General features: G+C 41.5%; 1 protein-coding gene across 1 annotated transcript; it reads left to right on the top strand.

Moving 5' to 3' along the window:
* The first annotated feature begins 1,160 nt into the window (after positions 1–1,160).
* lemd1 (LEM domain containing 1) lies at positions 1,161–9,753 on the top strand. Its single transcript, XM_077214350.1, has 11 exons — positions 1,161–1,299; positions 1,755–1,956; positions 3,966–4,071; positions 4,158–4,307; positions 5,167–5,228; positions 6,680–6,748; positions 7,048–7,149; positions 7,279–7,374; positions 7,449–7,535; positions 8,819–8,883; positions 9,012–9,753. The coding sequence occupies exons 2-11, from the start codon at positions 1,762–1,764 to the stop codon at positions 9,292–9,294; spliced, it is 1,215 nt and encodes a 404-aa protein (XP_077070465.1). The 5' UTR covers positions 1,161–1,299; positions 1,755–1,761; the 3' UTR covers positions 9,295–9,753.
* The last annotated feature ends 3,039 nt before the right edge of the window (positions 9,754–12,792 follow it).

Genomic DNA, 12,792 nt, shown 5'->3' with positions numbered 1-12,792 from the left:
TTTATTCTATGACATAAAACACACCAGTAATACCCCACTGGTTTTTTAAAGCTTTTACATGTCTTGAAAAAGGTGGTTGCTAAATGGAATTTTATAGGGGTCATCATGTCGAACGCCATCTATACGCACTAGTCTGTTTTCACAGCTTCATTGTGTCATAATCACACTCTTGTAAATTATTCTATATCACACTTTCAGGGAAAATTTATATATATATATATATATATATATATATATATATATATATATATATATATATATATATATATATATATATTGGACTGAAATAATTGTTGGAAAATCAGTGGTGGTGAGGTTGAAGTCAAGCAACCATGGTATAGTTCGTTTATAGCCTAAGGTTATCTTTTTATTTCTGGCGATTATATTTAGGCTTCAAAAATCATAAAAGTTGTGTTCATTTGAGAAAATTATCTTGATGGACAAAAAAAATCATATTTTTTTATAAACAAAAGTATCATAAACTTTCGGTGATCACAGAGCTTATTTTTTGTGATAATTTGAAAAGCTTATGGAAAAGACCTATTGGGTTTTTGATGAGGTAACCAGTGTGATGCTAACTTCTGGGTTGGCCTACAAAAATACATCATCACTGCAGCCAGCACTCTATTGTATATCCAAGTGAACCAGATTATCTAACAAGCAAAAAGTAGGGCAGGATTTGATTTTGTCCATCAGGAATTGATTGGATGGTTTTGGTTTGCTTTTGCTGTGATGTCATGTGAGTGAAAGGTTGTAAACACAGTAAACACAGAGAAGAGCTGTTGCTGCAAGAGGGAGGGGAAGTTAGGCCTAAGTGAGCACATGACCTTTAAATAAATAAATAGACTAAATAAATAAGTTATGTGCACGGATAGGCTAAACCATTTATAATAAATAGTGCAATATTCCATACTAAATAAGAATTTTCAATTTTGATTTCATGAAGACTTTCAGGTATTCTACAAGTAAGAAATAATAAAAATAATTAAATCAGTTCAGCATTTCAAGTTCCTGTAGGCCTATTTATTCATTTGGTCATTACCACACTACCCCTTACATAGGCTATATATGTTTAAAATACATAAAGACTAAGAATAGTATTATATCTTTTCAGTTGACATGGCTTTGAAGAAATGGCGGGAAAACATCCAACTTGTGACGTTGTCATTATTAATCAGAGGACGTCATGTCAGCGCGCGGATATTAAAATACTATCCAGGTAACGTTGCTTCTTTAAGGGTTGTTTAAAACACCATTTGCACTTTGTCCGCAGTGAAAAGCACTACAGTTTCTAGCAAGGTGAGTTTGCAAACATAATTGGTTTCATATTTTTCCGCGTTTAACTTGGTCACGCGCGAACAATGACCAAACAGACTAACGTTAACGTTAGATTGCCATTTATTAACGTTAACTGCAAGCTGCTCACGTTATTGACCATAAATGTGAATTATTATCCGTGTGTTTCTGGTCTCCTGTGACTTCTGTGTTGGTTTAAACTTGTGCAGTGGTGATTTTTTTAAATATATTTTTATTTTTATTTTGCATGACCAGGCCGCATGAATGAATCAATAGGCGTTTCTGAGCGCGCATATAAGGAGAGCCTAGAGAGCAGCTGTTGATGACGAGGCTGTTTGGACTCACTGAGCTTACAACTTAGACCGTTCTTTTGTAAAACAAAGCCGACGTTTCATTCACCGTGCATCGGAAATCATTTCCTCAGGACTTGGATTTTCAGATGTGTTAGTTTTCCACAGCTGACACATGCCGGTGTTTGTGGAAGATCCAGCTCACTTCTCCAAAGAGAGGCTGAAGTCGGCGCTCATAGCGCATAATGTGGATCTACCTCCACCCGAGAGCAAGAAACACGCTTATGTGGAGCTTTATCTGAAGCATGTGAGGACAAACAGCACAGATTTCTCTAGTGATGAAGAGGAGGATCATCATCATAATGCCAGCGTGAGTTAAAACGCAGGTAGCAGCTGTAGAGGTCACGTTATTAATCTTCATTCCTGAAGATTTGCTTACTGCTCTTGACAGTGTTTTGATTGACAGATGCCTCCCATCTTACAGACAGGTTTTGTAGGATTCCCCAAACTGTTTCTATATCCACACTTGTCTATCCAGCAGTGTGACACAAGGTGGCGTGATTGAAGTGGATTTGATTTGTGCTGTGAATATTCATACCCATATGTTCTTTGGTTTCAAGCTGTTGAGGAGTTTGTAGGTCATTGCCTGTCAGCTCCCAACTGCAGTGAAATACAGTTAAAGCATGCATGCATCTCAAAACATCAAAGACTGTTCTGTCAAAATGAGGATTTTTTTTTCCTGAGTGAGACTGAAACATGATTCCTCAAAGTTGTAGAATAAGACTCCAGCTGTCACACACACACACACACACACACACAAACTCTGTCAGTGTGCAAGACCACTGCAGGTGTGTGTGTGGGTCGGGGGGCCTCAAAGGGGGCTGGGGAATCTGGGTCAGAGCCATCTTAGACTCTGGTGTCGTATTTTCCGTTTATGATTACAAGTGTGCACAAGTGGTGTGGAAAGTAGCATGCCTTTGCCAGAGTTGGCAATTTCTTGTTTTATATTTTACAACAAACTTTTTAAATTAACAAACTCTTTTGAATCTATCTATTACTAGTGCAATTTTAGTTAATTATAAGAAAATGTTAAGAACTATTTAAAGAATGAGCAACAGGATAAAAAACGTCACTCATTGTGTTTAATTGCGACATGCATATTGTGTAGACTGACCGAGGTAACGAAAACCAAGCTGTTAGTGACTATATTTAGTATTGTTAACTAAAACTATTAAAAATAATTTTTGGAAATTGAAATAAAGCTAAAATAAAATATAAACATTAGATGAAAAAAATTGGAAATGTTGCATTGGCAATTAACTGAAATAAAATAAGTTAAAGTTAATGAACTAAAAGTACTAAAACTGAAAAAAATAAAGCTGAATTAAAATACTATTATATGGCATAAAGTTACTTAAAATGAAACTGAAAATATAAAAATAAAAGCTAATTGAGTTTTTATTACTAAATACTATAGGCCTACATACACACACAATAACTTGTTTTTAAGTGTTTCTGTTGTCTCATAATAATGCAAGCGTTTTGGTCTAACTTCTAAGCTAGCAAACAGACGGCTCATTTAGGGTCATTAACTGAAAGTTGCCATCTAATAAATTCCAGTCAAATAAGCACAAAACTGCTGTCTAGTATTTTTGCTAGGAAAAGTATGGATATTATTGGTGGCTCAAGGCAGGATCGGTGAAGACTAGCAAATGAGACGACTAGTGGTCTGCAATTTTTGTTTTATTGTTGAAGTGATCTGCCGCTTAAATGTTTGAGAAACAAATTGCCAGAGGGTTTTCTGAATGCTGCGTTGAGACGGCTCAGATAAATGCCATCTGTTCTGATCCATTAGCACTGCTGTGCATTTCATCTGGTTTTACATAACCATGCAAACCTCAAATATTTGTACAACACTTCTTTTTTTTTAATAGTTTTTCTATACTTTAATATTTCCGGAATTCATCCCAAATATGTTAACTTTCCATCCGGGCTCACTTTATCTGACACTTTTCCGTACACCTTATTTTGTGCTTGATCATGGAAAGCGTTTTTGCTCAATTCTGCTAAAATGTGAAGAAGTTTCTACAGCCTGAGGTTGGTATGGGTTGGGAAACTGCTACAGCAGCTAATATTGGATGTGACCCCTTTTCAGAACGTGTCAGTGCAAGATGCAAAGGCGAGAAAGCCTCAAAACAAGAGTCTATTGAGGATTGCGTGAGCCGAGGTTCACCCTTTGGCAAGCAAGTGTCAGCATATGTTTATAAGATTATGCTAAAATGTGCTGATTCCTCACTCCACCGTGATGAATCGCTATAATTTCACTGCCTCCAGAGGATTTGATTAAATAGTTTGTTGTGTGTGTATTACCCTGTACAGGCCGAGAAAGAAGAGGCGGCAGACATGGTAGACCTGAGCTCACTGACTGATGATCAGCTGAAAGCCAAACTGCTCCTGTATGGGGTTAAAGCCGGACCCATTGTAGGTCAGTCTGTTTGAGTCACAGTCTTTTCCTTTCAAAACAGATTATGCCATAAATTCAACATGTTCTTGTGTGTGTGTTCTAAGCAGCTTCCACTAGAGCTTTATATGAAAAGAAGCTGAGAAGGCTGCTGGATTTTTCAGCACAGACATCACAGCACAGGGTCAACGGCACAGGGGACGCAGGCCTGTACTCGGACAGTGAGGAAGAGGCTAAGAGGGAGGAAGATGAGGACTCCGGTACGGTGCAGCATTGACTCGAATACTCAATGGGTTGCCTGATTGATTAGACGATTAATCGGTTTAACAAATCCCTGAATAAATAGGCTTCTTTGGGTTCAACTGACCCCAATCAGAGGACTTTAAAACTATTGAGACCCGTTTGCATGGTAAATATGGCTATGTCTACATTAATGCGTATACATTTGAAAACCGCATTTTTGTTTTCAAAAAACGCTCTCTGTCCACACATTTTTCAAAGGTTTCACACTGAAACTTAGGATAATGCTAAAAATCATCTTACTGCGCATGCTTAATATATAATTAAAGCTCACTGATATGTTACAGCGAGACCAGACATAATACAATTCTTGCGCTATTCTTCTGGCATGATTGTTTCATTAGCAAAGTTGCTTACCAATTACTGGTGGGTTTTTTTTTTCTGTCGTTTTTCAAGAATGTAATATGAAGAGGGTACAAAGTAACATTTATCTTTAGCAACACTGTGAAAGTGAATAGCACATAGTAGGCAGGCACATACCGTTATAACAGATTTCTATCGTTACAAAATGCATCACATGACTAAACATGCGTCATCATTTTCAAATGCCTCTGTTTTCATCGTCCACACAACAACATGAAAACTGTGTTTTAAAATGTACCCACTTGGGAGAGCGTCTTCAAAAAGCTAAATTTTCGCAGGAATACACACATTGTCTCAGTGTGGATGGAAGGCCAAACATTTTTTTTATACCTTGTCAACCATTGTGTGCCATCACTAATTTATAGTAAAATACATTTTTTTTGTTGTGTTTCTCTTAAGGACTTCTTCAGTTATTGTTTTTGCTAGTAATACATTTTCATTTTGCATGTATTCTAGAGTCAGAGCAGCTTCGGCCCAAAACAGTGTCCCGTATAGAGACCGGCAAAACTGCTAGCAAAGTAAGTGGCTTTACATGCACTTGAATCCATCCTTTGTTACTTCCCTGAGACTGAAACATGATTCATCCATTATCTCAACTGACTCTCCATATTCTGCTATGAGTGTGTTTTGATCATTAACATGGACAACAGTTGTTGCTTGGGTCTTTCTGTGTAAAGAGGCAAGGCAAACCAGCTGTCCATCAGTTTTGTTGTGTAAGGCCATAAATTATGTATGTGAGATTGACACTTTTGATGTAGCAAAGAGGCCCATGATGGTAACTCAAGCTCACTCAGTAGTATGATGGATTTTAAAGCCGTAGTATATAATTTCAATGCTACCAGCATCATAAAAGGGTGTCATAAATAATGGCAAACACAGATAATCCTGCCCTAAAGAACCAATGTTGTTATGTTGGGCAGCGTAGGACACTTAGGGTTCTGTGCGTCCTTAAAGGGGTGGTAAAACACATTTTTTCGAAGGCTTGATTGTGTTTGTGGGGTGCACTGTAACATTGTGGCGAACAGGACCAATAATAACAGGACGGCCGAGGGACGTGAGAGAACGGCGCGAGGCCGGTGGTGCGATTGCTAATGAGCAACACCTGTGGAGCGCATCGGTCTCGCATCTCTCACGCAGGAGAGGAAGCATAAAGGAGGAGCGACGACGTTGATTGAGAGAGGAACAGGCCTGTGTTTTAGTTGTGTTTGGTTTTTGAATTGGTATTTTATTTTAGCCAGCAGTCATCCGCGAGGGGCTGCTGGCAGTTCTTTGTTTATTTTCAGTAGCCAGCAGTCCCTCGCTGACGACTGCTGGCTAAAATAAAATACAAATACAAAAACCAAAACACAGGCCTGTTCCTCTCTCGATCATCAACGTCATCGCTCCTCCTTTATGCTTCATCTCCTGCGTGAGAGATGCGAGACCAGTGCGCTTCACAGGTGTTACTCATTAGCAAATCGCACCCCCGGTCTCGCGCCGTTCTCTCACGTCCCTCGGCCGTCCTGTTATTATTGGTCCTGTTCGCCACAAACATGTTCATGCTTCATTTTTAAAAAATTGCATTATTTTTCATATATTTTACCTTTATTCTACACTGCTATGTCCCTCCTTGTAAAAACGGTCTGATGGGTTCCGGGTTCTATGAAGCCAGTCCCTCAAAACTACGCAAAGGGCTTGTGCGCATTTCATTCGCGAACATCTAACCCAGTTTAACTCGCATACCAAAGAGAGGCAAGCACCAAACAGAACATGTTTAGCTCTGCAGAGCTTTGTTGTTTCAACCTACAGAAGCTACTAATTAAGCTGGACAGAATAAAGTATTTTAGTATAAAAAAATGATGCACTGCAGCTTTAATGTCCCAATGTGGTTTTCAGTAGTCTGAACATGAACAATGATACCACTCTGTGGTTAAAGTTAGTATGGCATTAAATTGTAATGTATGTTGTATCGCATTTTTCACATCCACAGGTGGGCATGTTCAGTCAGAGCAGAGATTTTTACCCCCGCTGTTTTATGCCCTCAGCTGGATTCGTAAATGTACAGTATGGACCTTTCTTATGGGCACAGCATCCTATCTGATCCTTTTCTGCAGGGGATAAAGGGGTTAATGACATTACCGTTTGTTTCTTCCACAGATTTTGTGTTGTGAAAGATTTAAGAGATTTAGACACTGTATTTTGTTTTGCTGTCTTGCACTTTTTGGTTTTAAGGATTGTTTGGTTCCATTGCACTGAAGGATTTTGGGCTGTCGGTGCTACATCTGATTGACCTTTCCGGATGTCATATTGCTTTGCATACATTCCACTTGTGCTTTATTCAGTTTGGTTCTCTTGCAGGGAAAGATTCAGCACAAGTCTTTAGACTCCTCCCAGAATGGGTCTTTGGGTCAAAGTGGGTCCCAGTACACAAGCTTCAGCATCACTCAGATGGTGGAAGAGGGGAGTCTGAACTGAGATATCTCAATAATTATGGGATGATTGTCTGGCAGTGATTTTGTTTTAATTGGTTGTAGTTTTAAGTCTTAGGGGTTTGTTCTTGCTGTGTGATTGTATTTGTTTTGTCTGCAGATTGAGAACAGATTCAGTCCTCAGTCAAAGCAAACAGAGATTGAGAGGAGATTTGGTCAGAGAACCGAGCAGACGGTGGACAGCAGGGCCCTGCGGGTTTGTGGCTACAGATAGTATGTTTGCTTTAACAGCAGCACTAAAGTCTGACAAAAGCTCTTATTTCTCATCAGGGTTACATGAGGCTGGATAAAGACACCATGACAGGCAGATCTCTTTGTTTAACATCTCCATCAGCCCATCAGAAACAAACTATCACAGTAACTGCTTTCTCCCTCAGCCTAGCTCTTCTCTCCTCAGAATCTGCCTCTTCGTTTGTCCTCACTCTTTCGGTGGATGTTTAATTCAGCAGACATATTGCATTGCCAGACATCTAATGGGCGTTCACACTCCCTCTATCCTTTGGGAAATCCCTCTGAGTTTTCTTTTGTTTCTTCCTTTTCTCACTTTTATTTCTTCTTCCCTTTTCTCACTGTATTTCACTGACTTTACAGATCTGAGAGCTTTAATCTCTGTGAAATATACAAAGGAAAATTTTAGTATATTTTTAGTACAGCTTTCTTTCTCCTGATTTAATATACCGTGAAGTCACTGCATTGGTGTTTGGTAGGTAGGTCAGAGAGAGGAAAAGCGCTCATGAGTTCTATCAAAGGCCTGGCTTTCTTGTTTCTGACCCATGTGTCTTCGATCTTAATGCGCATGAATGCAGCTCACATGATGCTTAAACCCTGTATGGCTGAGCCACAGTTACACTCTTCATCACCTATTTCAACACAAGCATTGGGGGAAAAAATAATTGTACTTTACAAATGTACCAATCATTGTGATGAATATGGGAGTATTTTTTTCCTCTTTAAAGTTGGCTTCTGAGAATTTGAGAAATTTGTCATGAAAATATATGTAATTATTATAAAAGGTTTTACACTACTATTCTGTCAGTAAGATTAGATTTAAGTAACAAATTGACTTTTTATTCAGCAAGGGTGCATTAAATTGATCAAATGTGACAGTAAAGACATTTTTACAGAAGATTTCTTTTTCAAATAAATGCTGTTCCTTTTAGAATGTTATATTCATTAAAGAATCCTGGAAAATGCATCGTGTATAACCACAAAAATAGGAAGCAGTGTCGAAACTGTTTTCGACATTGATAATAATAATAATAAATGTTTCTTGAGCATCAAATCATCATAGAATGATTTCTGAAGAATCATGTTACACTGAAGACTGGAGTAATGATCCTAAAAAAAAAATCAGCATCACCTTAAGGAGAAAACAATCACCTTTTTTCAACATTTTAAAATATATTATTATAATTAGAGGACTTTTTTAGTCCATTACACTGCGATGGTGCTTTCCACATGACTTGCAAATCTGCCCCATGTTTTTCTTGGGTCTGGGCTGGTATTTCTCTTCCTCTTCACTCTATTCTCCCATATTTTTATGATATCCTGCTTCACTTTCATTTCTATTGTACACTACATCTATACATGTAGTTTATCTTATTCAGACGTTTTTTTTTTTCTCTCTCTCTGGCCAATAGGAACCTGTTATAGATGTTCTTTCAGAGATGTTTCCTGACACTGCTAAAACCCCCACTGGAATCTAGTTAGTATCATCTGTGATACCTTTCTCGTACTCAAGTACTACCATTTGTTTGCAAACTATTGATTAGCATGCCTCTGCTTTAATGTTCACTGTGTACATCCATTCTAATGTATTTTTTCCGCCTGCAGTGCTACAAAGAGACGGCCTATAAAGGGAGCTGCAGGACGCCCAGTGCAATTTAAATACCCTGAAATGCCACCACTGAGTCCAGCTACACTGGAGAGGCAGGAGATTCAGCAGCGTCTTGTGCCTCTGTGGGTTCAGATTGTGGTTTTTCTCCTGGTGGCCTGCCTGCTGTACCTCATCTACTCGTCCATGGAAGAGCAGCTCTCCAATCCGTTCACTGCTGTGCATGATGCTGCTCTAATATCCACCTCACAGGACGCATCCGCCACTGACGCTACAGCTTAACACTGATGCCAAAGGATTCATCTCAGGCTCTAGTCAGGGAGATGTCGTTCAGATGATTATCTTTTATAAAGTGGTGTCAGAGGAATGTATCTGTGATTGGACTGAATGAAACTCAATGAAAATACTGTACATCATATTTCCACCATGCCTGCCTTGAAAGACCTCATAGGATTTTAAACTTGAACTGATGGGATGTGTAGTTGTCTAGTCATGTGCATTCATTGTTTACTCTGAATTATCTCTTACCATAGATGTGTATTTTATACCATTTGAAATTGTGTGGGCTGTTTGTGCTGTTGTCAGCGTTCATCTTGATTCAGCTACCCGAACTCATTCAAGAACAATTACATTCTTCTCTTACATCTTGCACTGCTGTAATGAGTCATGTATGGTTTCTTTCAGTTTTTAAACATGTACTTTGTTTTATTTGTGAGTAAATAAATATGTTCTCTTAAAGTCCCCCTGTGGTGAAAATCAAGTTTTTGACGTCTGTGGTGTTTTTAATATGCTTTAAGACAAACCATGTGCAAATTCATAAGTAAACACCATTGCTGAGTATTTTCTCCTTAACGCTGCTGTGCAAAAGGCCCCTTAATAATAAGATGATGCTAGAGCAATGTAGCACTATTTAGTTTGGACTCTTATTATGAACTCTGTAGGGAGTGACCGGAAGAGCAGCTTTCTCTTCCGCTCAGTGCGAATGGCAGATTGCATCAGCCGCTGCTAGTAATCAGGTTCACCGCAATCACGAACAGCTGAAGATGTGTTTCAGAAGCATTATTGCCTTTCAGGTGGATGTATCTTGTGTCTGTGTGCGTCCTATAAAGAAGAAACCACACACACACACACATTCAAGCCTCTACATCCTTTACTACGAGCACGCCAAACATGTCTATGCCAGCTAATGGTTATTCAGCCCATTTATGAGCCAAACCCACGTCAGTTGAAGCAGGGCCTAGTGACTACTCCAGGTCTCAGCTAGGTGTGCTTAACATGCTCACCTCGTGTCATTGTCCACCAAGCCTTGCATGTGCAACAGCAATCGTCTTCATGCTCAAACACAGTTAAGGAACTCCATTCCCTCTGTAGGCTGCTCTCATCAGTCTACTGCACTATTGATCTCAAGTTTTCATAGCTTGTTAAAGTTTATGTAAAGGCTGTCTCCTCCTCTCATGCTAATTCTGCATACCAGTTAGAATAAATCCAGTTCAAACTGATACTTCACTCTGTGGTGTTCTGACCGACACACCTGGTTCACTGCGATCCAACTAGCCCTAGCAGCTTCAGGTAGTTCTTCGCTACATTTTGTGGTCCTTCGAGCCGGAGCGCAGCTGTGCTGGGAGCATGCAACGGAGTGATGAAGCATCGTGGGCCCCATCCACTCGGCCCAGGCGGCAGTTAAGGCAGCCATCATATTTGAGAGATTATGAGGTCAGTGTAGCACGACCGAAGATACATGACTCGCATGTCAGCCCGCTACCACATGCGCCAACCAGGGAAGAGTGGAGTTCACAGCCTCATGTAAAGTGGAGTAGACTCCCCAATGCACGGGATGATTATTCCATGAGCTCTGGGGAGAGCATTAACAACACGAGCCTAGGATGGCTACATGCCCCTATGCCCTACACGGAGGATGAACCGAGCGGGTTACACAGAGAGAGCCTGGAGTACAGTTTAGCCTCACCTCATGGTACTAGAAGGGAGTCGGGTGAGTTAACAACCTCGGCCAGAGTGCTAGGAGCAGCGCAGCGGGATCCGTCTTCAGAGCGATGGCCAGTGCCACCCCTTCCATTACCAGGTGACTCATTAGCGTTAGAGGAAGAGGAGTATGATGAGGGACTTCCCCCTCCACCATGGCCTTTGTCTGATTACCCTCCATCATCTGCGGTTGCGGAGGATCAGCGTGTGGTCACCGCTATAGACAGAATGATGAGCGAGTTACAATTGATGAGGGACAGTGTGACTTCCAATGTCACAGCCCATACTCGGCTACATTCTACCCCTCGTAGCTTGAACAGCCCTCAACCTACACGAGGTCCTGAACATCACAACGTCCGGTCCTACACCCGGGGGCTAGAACCCTACATGCCCATCTCCAGTCCGCAGCCCAGAATGTATCGCACAGATGCGGGATCTTCAACTCCGTACCCAGCCAGGCCTGATACAAGTCAATCACACCCTGCTCGAGGCAGACAGTTCTCCCCAGCATCGGTGACTCTGGGAGGAGGAGACTACAGGGGCCCCGCGCCGAAAATTCCTCTTTTCGTCCATAAGGATCCGATGGAGTTCTCTCGGCTGAAACTAGCCCTAGCCAATCTGCTACCCATTGACGCTTCAGAGCTTTTTAAGTATCAGATTCTGGTGGATCATGTGAAACTTGAGGAGGCCTGTCTCATTGCCGACTCCTTTATTAACTCGCCTAGGCCATACACTGACACCATGGCAGCCATGACCGAGAAGTTCGGCCAGCCGCACCATGTAGCATTGCAGAGGATCGCTGCAGTGATGGATACATCTGAGATCAGAAGAGGAGATGTAGCTGCCTTTGAGAGGTTCTCCCTGCATGTACAGTCACTTGTGGGTATGTTACAGACACTGGGCCCAGATGGAGAAGTCGAGCTGAAATGTGGCTCACATGTGGCACGACTCCTCACCAAGCTTCCGACAGAGATGAGAGCGAACTTCAGACGTCAGATGTTCCATCGTCCCGGACATACTCATACGCTGCTCGACCTGGCGGAGTGGCTCCGATACGAGTCGTGGTGCCAAGGTTACGACAACCCTTCAGACATCCGTATCCAAGGGCTGTCAGGACCTCGAACCGAGAAGCGACGGAGCAAGCCAGTAGCTACGGTGCTGCACGGAGCAGAGAGCTATACGTCGAACCGAAGATTGAGACAAGAGGGTCAGAACTCATCTGCGCCGAAATGGAAGAGCAAATCCAAACCCTACTGTCCATACTGTGAGGGCACAGAGCACTTCTTGAATAGTTGTCCAGTCATTCAGAGACTCACCAAAGAGGAGGTTGTTGAGTGGATCAGGGTTAATAAGAGATGTTGGAGATGCGGGAGAGCACATCAGGCAGCGCAATGTGACCTCAAGAAACTCTGCGAGGTGTGTCAAGGGAAGCATCTGAGAGTCTTGCATGATGCCAACGCACGCCCCAAGGCTGAGCCGCCGAAGGCTGAAAGCTGTCTGGTGAGCACTAGTACAGAAGTTCTCTACCTGGACAGACCATCGGCCCACTCTCGTGTTCTGCTGAAAGTCGTCAGAGTTCTCCTGCGCAACAGGGACAGGACATTAGACACTTACGCAGTTCTGGACGATGGTTCTGAGCGCACAATGCTCCTCCCCGAGGCTGTTGATAAGTTGGGTTTGGAGAAGAAGCCTGAGGACCTTGCTCTCCGCACGATTAGGCAGGAAGTTCAAACCCTGAAGGGAGCTGCTGTCTCATTTAAAATTTCATCCTCTACCAATCCTAAGCGAACATTCCGGATA

This window comes from Siphateles boraxobius, unplaced genomic scaffold (genome assembly GCF_051911475.1).
Source record: "Siphateles boraxobius isolate OS27281-9 unplaced genomic scaffold, OSU_SipBor_1 68, whole genome shotgun sequence".
Taxonomy (NCBI): domain Eukaryota; kingdom Metazoa; phylum Chordata; class Actinopteri; order Cypriniformes; family Leuciscidae; genus Siphateles; species Siphateles boraxobius.
Note: the sequence above shows the minus strand (reverse complement) of the source record. Positions and strands in the feature narration are given on the sequence as shown.

What these genes read in the sequence shown, in the direction of transcription:
- lemd1 (XM_077214350.1), top strand. Translation starts at nt 1,762, where the DNA reads ATGCCGGTGTTTGTGGAAGATCCAGCTCACTTCTCCAAAGAGAGGCTG. An exon ending in TAAAGCCGGACCCATTGTAG is followed by an intron (nt 4,072 to 4,157) that starts GTCAGTCTGTTT and finishes TGTTCTAAGCAG; the next exon opens with CTTCCACTAGAGCTTTATAT. An exon ending in TCACTCAGATGGTGGAAGAG is followed by an intron (nt 7,150 to 7,278) that starts GGGAGTCTGAAC and finishes TTTTGTCTGCAG; the next exon opens with ATTGAGAACAGATTCAGTCC.